Source organism: Gastrolobium bilobum, unplaced genomic scaffold (assembly GCF_033153095.1).
Source record: "Gastrolobium bilobum isolate Gb01-03AN ecotype WA unplaced genomic scaffold, APGP_CSIRO_Gbil_v1 utg11804, whole genome shotgun sequence".
NCBI classification, from domain to species: domain Eukaryota; kingdom Viridiplantae; phylum Streptophyta; class Magnoliopsida; order Fabales; family Fabaceae; genus Gastrolobium; species Gastrolobium bilobum.
Window position 1 is genome coordinate 266,122 of NW_026897403.1, and position 15,048 is coordinate 281,169.

General features: G+C 30.9%; 1 protein-coding gene across 1 annotated transcript; it reads right to left on the minus strand.

Annotated features, from left to right (window-relative positions):
* Positions 1–4,584: 4,584 nt before the first annotated feature.
* LOC133306677 (uncharacterized) lies at positions 4,585–8,674 on the minus strand. Its single transcript, XM_061507014.1, has 2 exons — positions 8,265–8,674; positions 4,585–5,698 (listed from the first exon to the last, which is right to left on the minus strand). The coding sequence occupies exons 1-2, from the start codon at positions 8,335–8,337 to the stop codon at positions 4,884–4,886; spliced, it is 888 nt and encodes a 295-aa protein (XP_061362998.1). The 5' UTR covers positions 8,338–8,674; the 3' UTR covers positions 4,585–4,883.
* Positions 8,675–15,048: the final 6,374 nt, after the last annotated feature.

The window sequence follows — 15,048 nt, forward strand, 5'->3', positions numbered from 1 at the left end:
CCTATTACACGACGTTCTCTTACTGGTTATTTTATAACTTTTGGTTCTTCTCCCATTTCATGGAAGACTAAAAAGCAAGCTACTATCTCTCGTTCATCGGCGGAAGCTGAATACCGATCAATGGCCGCTGCCACTTCAGAACTATTGTGGATAAAATCTTTCCTCGCTGCCCTTGGAGTGTCCCACCATCAGCCTATGCAACTTTTTTGTGATAATCAAGCAGCTTTGCATATTGCTGCCAACCCAGTCTTTCATGAACGCACGAAACATATAGAACTGGATTGTCACTTTATTCGCGAACATCTCATGGCCAAGACAATTTCTACAACTTATATCCGCTCAGAGATGCAGCCTGCTGATATCTTTACTAAAGCTTTGGGACACAAGGAATTTCATTTTCTTCTCGGCAAGTTGGGCATTTCCTCCCTCCATTCTCCAACTTGAGGGGGAGTATTAGAAGATAAAAACAATCATGTTTTTGATCTTTTGTAACAGTTGTAATGTTATTGATCTTTTATAACTATTGTAATTTTTGATCTTCTGTAACAGTTGTAATGTTATTGATCTTTTATAACTATTGTAATAATTTGTTTTCAATATTTTGTAACAGCCATGTAATTACTTAATTTCAATCTTTTGTAACTGTCATGTACCTGAGCGTCTATATATTATGGGCGCATTTCTTCAATAAGAGGACATCTGATATTCAAAGTTATTATTTAATATCAAAATGTGTCCCAACGTGTCAAAATCTAATATTTTTAGAATTAACGTGTCGAAGTGTCGTGTCGTGTCGCGTGTCACGTGTCGGTACCGGTGCTACATAGGTTGAATTAATAAAATTCAATGTTAAAAAAAGTTGTTAAATAATATAAATATAACTAAATTTCAAGGTTATTGGAATAAATGATAACTCATCTGCAAATTCTTGAAAATAGATTTAAAAAAAATTGAATTGGTTGGCTATACATAAATTTCACATTTACACATTTTGCCTAAAATTCCGTTGACTCAATTTTGGTCAAGTTATTAATCGAGTCATAAGCAGGTTCATTTTAAAGAAATTGCCCCCGTCAAAATATAAGGTGAACTCGTCCCATGAGCATAGTCTAGTTCCAGAGCAAGAGATAGTATTATGTCACCTGAAAACAATTCACAAGGCCAAGAATTTGGGAAGAGAGAAGCGAGATGAATGTTTAGACAAATATAAAACAATTAATATAGAGAGAGGATATTTTTTAGGGATAGAATAATATGACACCCAAGTTATGTTACACCCATGTGACACCCAGTCAATCTCACCGTTAGATCGCTTATGTTGATCCAACGATTATATTTATTTACATCTTTGTATGGTTATGATTTCCCAAATTTAATATTTTATATTTATTTCTACCTTCGTATGGTTATGATTTCCCATATTTAATGCTTTCACTTTAAATTTGGAAAATCATGACCATACAAAGATGGAAATAAATATAACCGTTGGATCAACATAAGCGATCTAACGGTGAGATTGACTGGGTGTCACATGGGTGTAACACAACTTGGGTGTCACAATATCCTATCCCTATTTTTTATGCTTACCTTTTTTATACCTACTCTACCTACTCATCTCCAATACAATTGGATCAGAATCTCATAGAAAAAAAAAGTGAAATTGATGAGATAGAATATACAAAACAAGACTACCAATTGATGATAACTCAGTTGGCGCCAGAGAACTGAGTAGATAGAGGTGAAAGTATATGTTTGATCCTCCCTGATAGCATCTTTGGGAGGAATTTAAAATCTTAATCTCAGGACCCGTCTCGAATCAGACTAATCACAAAGCGATGAACCAATTGGAATATCTCCAATATATATATATATATATATATATATATATATATATATATATATATATGGGTTATGTTTATCTCATTTTACATGAGATAAACTTTCCTACATACACAAAAAAGATTGGGTCCCACAACTCTTTTTTCTCTCTCCTCTTACCTGTGGATCCCACTTGTAATTTTATTTCTACAACATAAAAGAAGTGTTTCCATATATATATAAACCAAGACCCGCTCCAACAAGATAGGGCAAAAAGTGAAGAGTATTGAGCATCTTGTATGTGTCCACTGACAAGTTGATTACCAAAATTTGATTCAATTTTTTTCCAAAATTAAAAGTAAAAAAGGAATCATTTTTACAGACAAACAGCATAATGCATTCCATGCATGTTCAAACTCTAGTATTGTTATGATGAACAAATTCAAATAAGTATACAAGCTGAGATCACAGGAATTCATCACCAAGAAACTAGTCTACTTCTGAATGAAGGAAAGACTTACAACTGGAATTCACCACAGGAATTACATGGTTGAAAAATTAATTGCACAACCAAACATTTAATAAGTTAATGTCTTTGGTGGTATACCCAAAGATATTCAATATATATATATATATATATATATATATATATATATATGGGCTTAACATTTCTGCAGCAGCCGAAGATAGTGTTACCTACAGCTGACACAGAAAAGTGGGCCCCACGGCTTCTTAAAAAAAAAAAAACTCAGGATCTATTGCCGTATCCTAGGATTCGGACGTGTATCCTTGCTTGCTGTAGGTACAGCAGCTGCAAAAATCATTTTGCCTATATATATATATATATATATATATATATTCTGCAGCCGCTTTACATACAGTAATGACAGGTGTATGATTATGATTCCTCGCATTTAATGCTTTTAAGTATATATATGACAGGTATTTGATTGCTGCACGTACAGCAGCTGCAAAAATGTAAACATATATATATATATATATATATATATATATATATATATATATATATATATATATATGTAGGGTTAGGATCATTTTACACCAGTGTAAGTTATACTCTTAATCTTGTCCGCTGATCCCACTTATATTTAATGGTTCAAATTTTTTAGTAATGTGAGTCATTGGATGCAAATGGATAAATGGTCAAGATTGAGTGTAAGACTTCTAATTTTTACACCAGTGTAAGAATATCCTGCCCCATGTATATATATATATATATATATATATATATATATATAGAAAGCATTAAATTTCAAAAATCATAACTATTCAAAAGTAGAAATAAATATAAAACATTAAATATGAGGAATCATAACCATACAAATGTGAAAATAAATATGTTTCCTTTTTCTGCAATTAATTTTGAAAGCGAACTTCCTTTTTCTCATCCAAAACGACGTAGTTTTTAAGTGACTGCATCAATACTTATATGCAGTCACATTACAAATCATTTTGCCTATATATATATATATATATGGTCCATGGTGGCATTAGCTACTTATATCCATTTTGATGCATATTTGACCGCCCAAGCATCTACGCAGTGCAAAGAATATAATATTTTCCATAGCAACTAAGGGTGTTCATCAACCGATCCAACCGATTCAAACCGCGGTAACCGAACCGAAAAATCGATAATCGAATAAATCGAAAACCGAAAAACCGAGAACCGAATAAAAACCGCAAATTTTAATTGGATTGGATCGGTTTCCGGATGGGTTGATGAAAACCGATCCAATCCAAACCGATCCAATATATTAATTCTCCTCTACCTACTTGGGTCTTTCCTCCCATCGTAGCCCAAAAATTTTTAAACCCAAGACCTATTAACCTATCAACTAAACCCAAGAAAAAACCTAGTCACATCTCATCAACAAAAATTTATTTGTGTAAAGCATCATATCTCATTGCCAAAAAAAAACTATATTATCATTTACTTTTCTTTTTAATTTTTTTTTTACAAAGCCTATTATACAAAAAAATGTTATTTGCACAATAACCATAAAACAAATTTTAAGATTTTTAAAAGACCGAACGATCCAATCCAAACCAAAAAAAATTGGATTGGATCGGATCGGATTTGAAAAAAAATCCAAACCGAATGAATGATGACATGATCAAACCGAAGAGATTGGATCGGATAATTTTTGCTTCTAAAACCGATCCAATCCAGACCGCGAACACCCCTAATAGCAACCCCCAACAGTTCATTAATATTGCTTGGCTAAGATTTGATTATAAGCCCAACCCCTTGTTCATGACATAAGTACTCATAAGAAACTCAAAAACTTCTTTATCCAAATGAAGTGGTTCAAAAATCTGAAATACAGAAAGTCCGATATGTAACTCCAAGCTGTTGAGCTTCTTTAATAAATTGAAGTGCAAGTATTGTCTTACCAGCAGCTTCTCGTTCATAAATTTCCACAATCCTACCCTAAAATGTTCAAATCTGATACCTATTAAGGAAACTCATGAATATGGTAAAAAAAAAAAAAAATCCTAAGCTAGAAGAATCATCATTTCCAGCCATGTCAGTCAGGTACCCATCTGGAAAAAGTAGACTAACCAAAAATCAGATTATGTTAGCTGACAAAGTACCGAACTTTTTAGTTTATCAAAGGATCTTATTCCAATTTTAAATATTTTTATTATAAATTTTTTCCCTAATGTCAATAAAAACAGATCACAGATGCAATTATGAGCATAAATAAATAAAAGCAGCAATAGATCATGAAGGAGACAAGAACGAACAATTTGGCTTCAGCAAAAAATGACATTGCAGAGTTTATCAGTATATGCATAAACCTCTCACAACAGTGGGGATAATTCTTGAACTACAAACATGAAAAGACCATAAAGCTCTCTTATAAAAATGTATGAAAATTCAAAATGATGTCTAGTCTTCTTATAAGTCTTATTGTAAATTACTTGTTACCCATATACCAAAACTTGTATCTTCAAGCCACATTCACAAAACTGACCCCTTATAAGTTTCATAGGAGTCCTTGCAGTATAAGGTCTTTGATCTAAGCCTTTATCTTCATTTACCATGCATTAGGAGTAGGTACCTTGTCCACATAGGAACGGTCATAAGCAAAATTTCCCCTCCTTCCTCTATTGTTTCTTCTTCCTCTATTCATTTGATACTCGTTACCATGATATGCATGAGAAGTCTTAGACCATGCCATGTTTTCTCTTTTTCTATTATACCCATCCCATGTTCCCCATTTCCCATTCCCACCAGTTCTTCCTTTGCCCATGTTATTCAAGTCACCACCATGGTGCCCCCTCTGATTCCATCCCCAAGAATAATCATTCTGACCATTTTGCCACTCATATTCTTTTGCATGTTCAACAGGAGCACAATGCTGTTCCCAAGAGTCCACTCTTTGATTTTCATGCAGATTTGAGTCCCAACCTTGGTCAGCAGGATTTGGATCAGAAGGCTTTGGTATTTCTGCGTCCGCATCCCCCCATCCAGTACAGGAAAATGACTGATTCAAGAGCAGAGAACTACCAAGAATCACAACCTCCTCATCTCTTTCTTCCTCGCCGAGTACCGTTGCTTCTCTTTCCAAGTCTAGAAAGAGTTCAGGGTCAACACTTGAATTCCAATCTACATTGTCAATGTAAATGTCAGGATCAGGCAAGGATATGTTGCAGGGATGGCCGTTGATCTTAGCCCAAAACCTCCTTTTTGCATTGTCAAATGCCTCTTTGACAGCAGAGTCATCCCAGTTTACCACATTGTCATGTAGATACATGTACCTCTTGCAATCTATTAGCCTTGGCCATGGAACTGAACCAACTACAGCACAAAACTTCTTTTCCCATGAAGGCACAGTTGAATGACTACTATCTGTAAACCAAAAAGAATAATTCAATCAGCTGATAATTAAAGTGAGGACCTACTATCATACCAGGAATACATAATAATAAAAAGTGTCTCATAGTCTAAAGCAATTAAAAAACATGGTTTGCACAGAAGGGCAGCCAAGAAACAATATGGAAAATTGGAACAAAGGAAAGAGCCTCAGTAAAATGAATGGACACAAGTCACATTCATAGGATAATTTACATGAGAAACCAATATGAATACATAACATGCACTAAATAAATCTGAAGCAATAAGGGCTGTCCACAAAGAGATTTGCTTCAGTAATAACATTTCAATTTTCAATCCTTTTAGAGGTATTTTCCACTTTATCGGCAGAAAGAAAGCGTTACTCATACATTCTCCAAGCAAATATGCTTCTAATATACATGGCAAAAGAATGAATAACATGCAAAACTTGTGGAGAAAAAGTACAAGTAGTTCCAAAATATACCTAGAGCAACAATTACTCCGCATGTTTGTTTGATTTGAAGGTGTCACCAAAAAGATTCAATCAATAAATATCTACTTAGCAACTAGGTTATTAATAGGACGTGATTGCACTATGCAGGTAGCGGCCCCCCTTGGTTATTTCCGCCTTACAACATGATGATTTGCAGTAGCGGTCACTATGCCGCAATTACGGCCCAAATTGTGGCCAATCAAGGAGAAATTGCACCGGTATAGTGAAAAAAAGGGAAAATTCCCTCTTTGCCCTTGTGTAACTGGTGTCCCATGCTCAATTTAAGGGGATAAAATTGACTTTTATTCTTTTTTTCTGATACGTTACCGTTACACACTTTAGAACCCTATCTCTCTCGACTAACTGCCTCTCTCTCTCTCTCTCCCTCCCTTTCCATCAATCCCACCACTCACCAACCATTTTCTGGCAAGCCCACCACATTTCCTCAGTCGCACTTCATTTTGTCATCTGTTTTGGACTCATTTTGTGTTTTTCTGACAAGGCCACCTTTGTTTCCGCGAACCCACCTCCATTTTCTCCATTCCCTCCGCTGTCCGAAATTGATAACCATGCTTAGCAATTGGCAAAATATAGACACCTATGCCAAACCAAGAAAACTGACATTTTTATAGAGCAGAAGATACAAAAGATCAATGACTAAGCTTTCCTGTTTCAATAATTAAATGACATAGGTATTTGTTTCAAACATGCCTCCAAAAGTTAAAAACACAACACACTGGGTTATTATAAAGAATGTAGCGCAACTTAATGGGAAATTTAGTTATCTTTGCACTACTCTACTCCAATTCAATGATGTCACGTGTCGCTGGATGATCTAATCAATATATATCAACTTAGATATTGCCAAAATAAAGACAGTTTCAGTTCAAAACGTGACGGAAATCATAATGGCAACATGTACGAAAAATAGACTATGAAAGAAAATTTATTTTCATATAAGCTTTATGTAATTAGCCTCTTTCAATGTAGAAAGAGGAGCCTTGGCACAACGGCTGGCGTGTCGCCACGTGACCTAGAGATAATTGGTTTGAATCATGTAATCAACCTCTTCCAAACAAAGTAAGATTTCCTCCTACCTACACAATGATTCTGGACCTTGTGTGTAGCAGAAACTTCATATAGCACTAGGTTGCCTCTTTTTCTTTTTCTTTTACACGCTTCACCAATATAATGAGGTAGGGTTTTGTTTATAATGTGTCACTACTAAAAGATTCAATTTCTAGACATCCACTTGTAAATTGCCCAACTATAGACAGTTTGAGTTCAAAGCACAACACAAACAAAAAATATTACAGCGCAGACTTTGCAGAAGATCCACTACAAAAGGAAACTCAATTATCTTTAACCCTGTCCATTTCAATAATTCAATGATGTAGGGACTAGGGACCAATCAAACTGATGAACACGCAGACCTAACAACCTACCAACCAAAGAAATGGCAGCATTTCATAACCCAAAAGGCCCTCCCTTCGATTATTGAAATTCTTAGTTATTTTTGTTGACAAGGAAATGGAACCTAAGCTTCCATCTTAAGGCATAACCCCACCCTGCCCTTACCACTTGAGTCACACACAACAAAACCAAGTAGCTTGGAGCCTTGAATAATCAAAAGCTTAAAAGAGGCATCAAACCAGAACTCATCCCATGTGAAAATTTTTCAATATATATATATATATATATATATCTAACTAAAGCTAGTTCCTAGAAACCTATGACAAAGCATAAAATTAGTAATTCATCCCATGGCAAAGAAAAGCAACAAAACCATAATTGCTCATTCAAAACCACCAATTTAAATAAATAAATTAAATAATAAATTAAATAAATGAATAAAGGGAACCCCACTTCTTAAATCAAAACCCCAATTGAACCCATTGAAAAGAAGGGCGATCATGATATATTTATCAATTCCAACTCTCACCCACTTTTTTCAAGTCTGTCTTCAAACAAATTAAAAAAAAAAAGAAAAAAGAAAAAGAGTAATCCATGCAACAACTCTGAAAAACAATTTAACACGCCAGAGACCAAACCAAACCAAACAAAATTATAAAAAAAATTGGTACTTACCCAAAGGTGGCTTTCTGTTATTGGACGAGGATCGCCAATGACCCTCACCTTGTTTTTTTCTCCAATTAGCCATGCCCAGATGAAAAAGAGAAAGAACCAGAAGAAGAAATTTGAAAACTTTGCTTGCAAGAAGTGCAGAGCCACAAAAGAAGAAATTTTTTTTCCAAATTTTGGCACAATAAGGATTTCAGGAATTCCCTCAACAGAAAGAGAGAGACAGGTGTATATTATTGTATAGGGACACAAAGATACAAACAAAAAAACGATGGTGTGAAAAAGTAAGAAGAAGAAGAAGAGAATGAAATTAAGGAGTTTAAAGAAGGAGCATGATGATGATCATGTCCTCCATGGACTCCAGAGACAGAGGAAGAACTCCGAGGTTTCTTGAATTCTTCTAACTCTTTCTAAAGCGGTTGCTTCCGAGAGAAACCTATCACGTTCGTTTCAGTATTTATAGCACTTGCTTTCCTTTTTTTTCTCTCTTTTTTAATTCACTTTTTTTATAATTTACTGTACGAGATTATATTATTAAATAATATATTCACATGATATGAGTGTCTTCGTTTCTAACACCACTACACTTAATTTTATTAAATATAACTTTAAAATTAAATATTTTTTATTTTTTTTAAATAAAGTTATATCAATTTAAAATGTCAAACGCTTAACCCATAAAAATTAACTTTTTTTTTGTTTTTCTTTTAAAATCCTTTATCCAACGTTTTGTTTTTCTCTTTCAATAATTAAGAAGATTGGTAAAATAAACTTAATTAGAAATGAGATAAATTTTTAATATTTCTTAGTACGCATTCTTTCTATTAAAAATAAAAATATAATGTATCTAAGTATTTTATTTTTAATGTCATATAAACTTAAGTGTTTCTAAATTTAATGAAGAAAAATAAGTACTAGATGATATTAAAATTTTACTCTCCAGAAATGGTGTGTTAGAAAATCTCATTTTGCTGACTTTAAGTGGAAAAAACAAATAATTTAATGTGATTAAATTTCAATCAAATTAATAAAATTAGCATATACTTCCTTTTTCATATTAATTGTTACTTGTTGCAATAAAAAAATCATTTCAGTATTTTTTTTACACTATTGTGAAATTTACGTATTAAATTCATAGGAGGAAAAGCTATTTCTCCTAAAATATCATATATATTTTTTGGGAAAAATATTTCTTTTGCTCCATTGAAGATAAAATTAACTCTAATAAACTCAAAACGACGTCGCTTTGAAGATACAAGATTAAAAAATTATAATGATAAAGATTAATATAATCTTGCAATATATTAAAATTTCAAAAACACCTTGATTTTCGTCCTAAAATAACGTAATTTTGGACTCACCGAAAATAATTTATCTCCGTTGACAAAGAAAAATTCTTTACCCATAATTTTTTTTTCAAATTCCAAAACAATATCATTTTAGAATTTTATTATTTGAATACATAACTTTATCTTGACAAACGCTAACTTCTTTATGAAAATACATTCTCATGTTTTCTTTTAACATAAGCACTTCATATAAAAAATATTAATTATTAATTAGCTGCATAAAATTTTAATTGATCTAAATAATCAATTTATAATTATTTATTACTGTGCTCATGAAATGAAAAAAAAATGAAGTTGCTAACCAGATGCCAATCATTGATTTGTCATCGAAAATTATAAACAACGATATTTTCTCCTCATCCTAAGAGGAACGAACTAATTGAGCAAATTAAATAATATTATTCATTAACTTACAATAAAGACATTAAAAAAGTTACTGTATTTTATTTGATTAAAGCAATATAATAGCAACTATATATAATAAAGAATATCCACAAGAGAACCGAAGATTCCTCCATCAAGACCAGTGAGATAGCTAAAGAATAAGTTGATGAAATCCTTTCCTTTATTTAGGTCCACAAATTTTACTGTTATATTGTTCTTGTTCTTTTCTAATTCTGAAAAAACTAATATATTTTATTTTTTATTTTTTTTGGAAATAATATATTTTATTTTTAAGTTATATCCAATAAGAAAAGTTTCTTATTCTCTCTCTTTTTATTCGATGCCTAATTAATTTACTTTATTATCTTATTTCTATCTTCCATATTAGTAAATTATACCTAATAAAAGTATAAAATCTTCATAATCAATTTCCCCTCATTTATGTCTTTATCTTCTCATTTAATTCAAATATTATCTGCTAATTTGTATATAAATTAATTAAGGAATCTTAATTAAATAAAATCCCAAAAATTTCTCAAGTGATCGGTTTTTTTGTGATGAAATCAAATCTTTTAAAATGTCATATTTAATCACTTATTTTTCTTTATATACTTCATTTTATTATTTTTTTCAACACCACTCTCTCTCATGATTCTGAAGAGATGCACATGATATATAACGACACGCTTTTATTGTCCCACACGCTTTTCAATTTTTTATTTTATTTTTTTTTGGGTGAAAAGCCTTTCCATCTTTAATATAGCTGATGCCGAACCACCAAGAAAACGTGGCAATTGAAGATAGGAATAATACGCATCGTTGACTGTAAAAAGAACCCTCATTTATGGAAATCAATCATGAATTTTGTGTGAATTGAATATCAGGCATTTTATTTTTATTTTCGGAATTATGAATCGATTATGATCATGGTAATTAAAATCAGAATTTTACTTAAAATTAGAAGGAGGATAAAAAATCGTAAATCGTAAAATCTTAACGTAACAAAAATCGTAAAATCGTAAAAGCGTTTGGAATTTTGATGAAATCGTTTTGATTGAAAAAAATTGTAAAATCGTAAAATCCAGATTTAAATCAGGATTTTAACTATTATGATTATGATGTTGATTTAGGGTGTTAACGGAGGGAGTCGAGCCGAGTCTTGATTTTAAAAGGTTAAGTCTTTGTTTAAATGTGTCAGTCTGATTAAGTCTGTTATATGTTATGAATATAATTATCGGCTTGTGGCCTGACTTATTTATAAAAATTAAAAGCTTGATTTAGCTTGTTTAAAAAAAATAAAACAACAAAAATTTATCCAAACAAAATATACAATCAACAGCACTAGTAATTCTATAAATATTCATAAATTCAATGTATATCCAAACAATATAATATAGAACAAAATCGTTCAAAAAGTCTGTTTAATCAATAAAATGGAGTGAAATGAATTGAGGAGAGAGAGAGGGAGCAATTACAAGTAGTATAAAAAATATAAAAAAATTAATATACTAGGTCAGTCTGAGAGGCTCTGAGGTCAGACTTTTGAATTGAAGTCTGAGACATTTTTTATTAAACAAGCTTTTATACATGTCCAAGTCTGGTTCAACAACTAATTTTAAACATGTAAGTTCAGGCCTTCACGAGCTAAGCGAAAGGCCCCTGGTTTGTTTATCATCCCGAATGTTGATATATTTTTTATTAATTATGAAGTGTGGTATTTATTCATATGAAAATTTAAATATTTCCAAAAAAAATAAATTAAAAAAATGATTTTTTGTTATTGATTTTCTATAACTTTTTTACTGTTTTTTAATTAATTATCATAAGATTGTTTTATATCTTTAATTAAATTTGCTCTTTCTTTTTTTTTTTCTTAAAGAAGGGTGGTTCACAAGTTATAAATAATTTATCCGTTTAATATAACATGAATAAAAATTTTATGATGATTCAATATTTAACTTGGGTGCAAGGAGAACTTGAGGAGAATAAACTCAAAATAGTTAAAATTGAAATCTTAACGGAAATTGAAAGGAAAAGAAAAAAATTGTAAACCGTGAAATTATAACACGGATAATAAGATCTCACTTGAAATACAAAATTACATTTACAAATAAATATAAAATGTTATTTTTATGAATTAATAGACAAAAAATTTATTAGTGATTTAAACATAGAAAGATGGCTGCTTCAATGTGCAATAAAAAAATTAAGAAAATAAATTACTTTTTCTAAACATATTATTCATTAATTATATCCAAAATCTCAAACATAAATGATTATATGTGGTGGCAGAACATAAATGATTATATATCGGAGTAATTGCTTTCACATTGTATAAATGGGTATTGGTAGCAGAATGTGCAAAACATATTATTATATTATATGTACCTTAAAAGAACCTGGAAGAATTGTGTAGAAGAATATATTCAACATATTACTATAAAAATAGGGCAAAGTTAGCGTTATGTAGCAGGGAAAAAACAAAATTTGCCTGCTGAAACAGAACAACCACGCGACCCACATTTTTGTAAAAAATTAAAAGATAAAATAGAAAGCACGGAAATCGATTTTTCAGCTGGACAAATTTTTGTTTTGCTGTTACATAACGCTAGCTTTTCTCATAAAAATATGGGAAAATATTTTATCTTTTTAAAAGAGAAATTTTTTCTCATGTCAGTGACTCATAGTATAAGTGAGGCTTACAAAATAGTAAAGAGGAAAAAAAATTCAAGGTGAGATCCACTTATTCTACGAGTCACTGATATGAGAAAAATTCTCTTCTTTAAAAGGAAAAAATATTTTCCCTAAAAACATAATTATTCAAGATGTTATCTATCATAATATAATATACCATTATACTATTCGAACATATACATCCATGACAAAAAAACACAGCAAGGAGCAAACCCAAATTGCTCTGTTTATTATAAACCAAATTACTCTGTTTATTATAAACTATCTTCTTGTTTAATTATACAGAAAATAGAGCTTCATTTTAAATTACCTTTTTTAAGTCTATTTTATATCTTGGGAAAATAAAATAGAAAATGCTTGGTGCATTATATTACCACTTAATTACAAGTAGCAGAATCAGAATTAGATTATAGATACATTTAGAATTTTGATAGAATTAATCATAATGAAAGGGTAAAAATATAAAATAATATATATATATATATATATATATATATATATATATATATATATAACATTGAATAATAAAAATAAGAGATGCATCGAGAGTGTACTTTCTAAGGACGAAGGTGTTCTCTAGTTGTTTCTTCTTTTCGTTTTTTTGGTGAGTTTCTTCTGTCTCTTTTTTGTCTTTTTTCAACTTACCCAAAAAAAAATAAAAAATCTCATCACATAATTACAGCCCCTGGTAAAAATTAAGCCTATTGGTATTTTAAACCTGTTTAATTTAGTCTATTTCAATATTTCATTCAAATTTATTGACTGGTAACCCATCAATTTGAATGAAAATACGAAAGATGAACAATATATTTCTTAGAATAACAAAATTTGTAGACTACGTTTTGCTTTCTGAAGGTTAGCGTTATTTGAACAATCACACTTGATTTCTCATTTTTTTTTTTAGATTACAGGAAATAGAACACACAACCACACACTCACACATATCCTATTACACACACCCACACCAGTAGGCTAGCCCCAGTGGATTTCACACTTGATTTCTCTTCCACAATGAAAGAATGATAAATTTTTAAAGTATGATATGGAAATTAAGGACACACTGCAAAATATTTAAAGCCAAATAAATGCAATTAATTTATTAAACCAGAAAAGTGATTGCATATCTACTTTACGCTAAATATTTACCCTTATTTATGAATCATGAAGAAAAATTTCAGTGATAGCTATTGATGACATTTTAAAAAATAGCAAGAATAGATTTATGAATGAGGTTGGTGATTGATTGCATTTGTTGTTTGTTTTGTTATGTCGACTTGTATCTGGTGGAGACTATTAAATTACCGACTCAAACCACAACGAATGAAGGAATTGACGACAAACAATAGATTTTTATGCACGTCGTACTTTGGGATCAATATAGACATGGATTCCGTTTCCCGTTTCCTGTTCAACGACAATGGAAAGTGGAAACGTAATCATAGTATACGTCTATAAAATGTTTTTTTTTTTTTTTTAGGGAAGTATAAGATGTTTTTACTCCTTTTGTTCTTCGCTCTCTTCATCACCGTATGATCATTCCATCAGCATCATCATCAGATGCATACAAGAATGTCACTAGATGCACATAAAAACACATTTAATCAAATGATAGTAACTCAGTTAGCATATGAGAGTTGAATAGGTAAGGGTGAAAGCATGTGTTCAATATTTCTCAGTATCTTATTTGAAAGGGATTTAAAATCTTAATCTTAAACTGATTCAAACAGGATTGCCTCTAGTGGAGGATACCCGTAGTTTATCCCAAATAAAAAAAACACATTTAAATTATTTGAATTACATCGAGAAAAAATTGATCACTAATTTTAATTTTTGAGATCTCTGTGATTACAAGAAATTATTGAATGAAATTGTAGCTAAAGTTAGGTGTATTAGAATGGGTGTGAAACTTTTCGAAAAGAAAGAAAGAATGGGCGTTTGAAAAGTCAAATATATTAGTTTTTTCTATTAATTGATAAATATTTATAACTAATCAAAGCTTAATTAATATAATTGATGTAAAGAACCTTGGGATACACCACCCCAAAAGCTAGTTCAAAGAGTAAAAGTGTTCAAGACCTTATAAACTCCACATTAGTTGTCCATATAACTAATGTAGACTATATATCTCAATACGCCCCCTCACGCAAGAGCCCTTTGGGCTTGAACTCAACAATTGATAATATGTTAAGAAATTACTAATTTTATGACACCCAACTTAAGTAAATTATATAAATATATTATAAATCATAAGAAAAAGTTAAATGTTTCTTAAAAATATTAAGTCAGATTTGTTTTTATTTACATGCTAATATTTGATTTTAATTAATAATAGAATTAACACTTACTTGGATATTTACTATTTT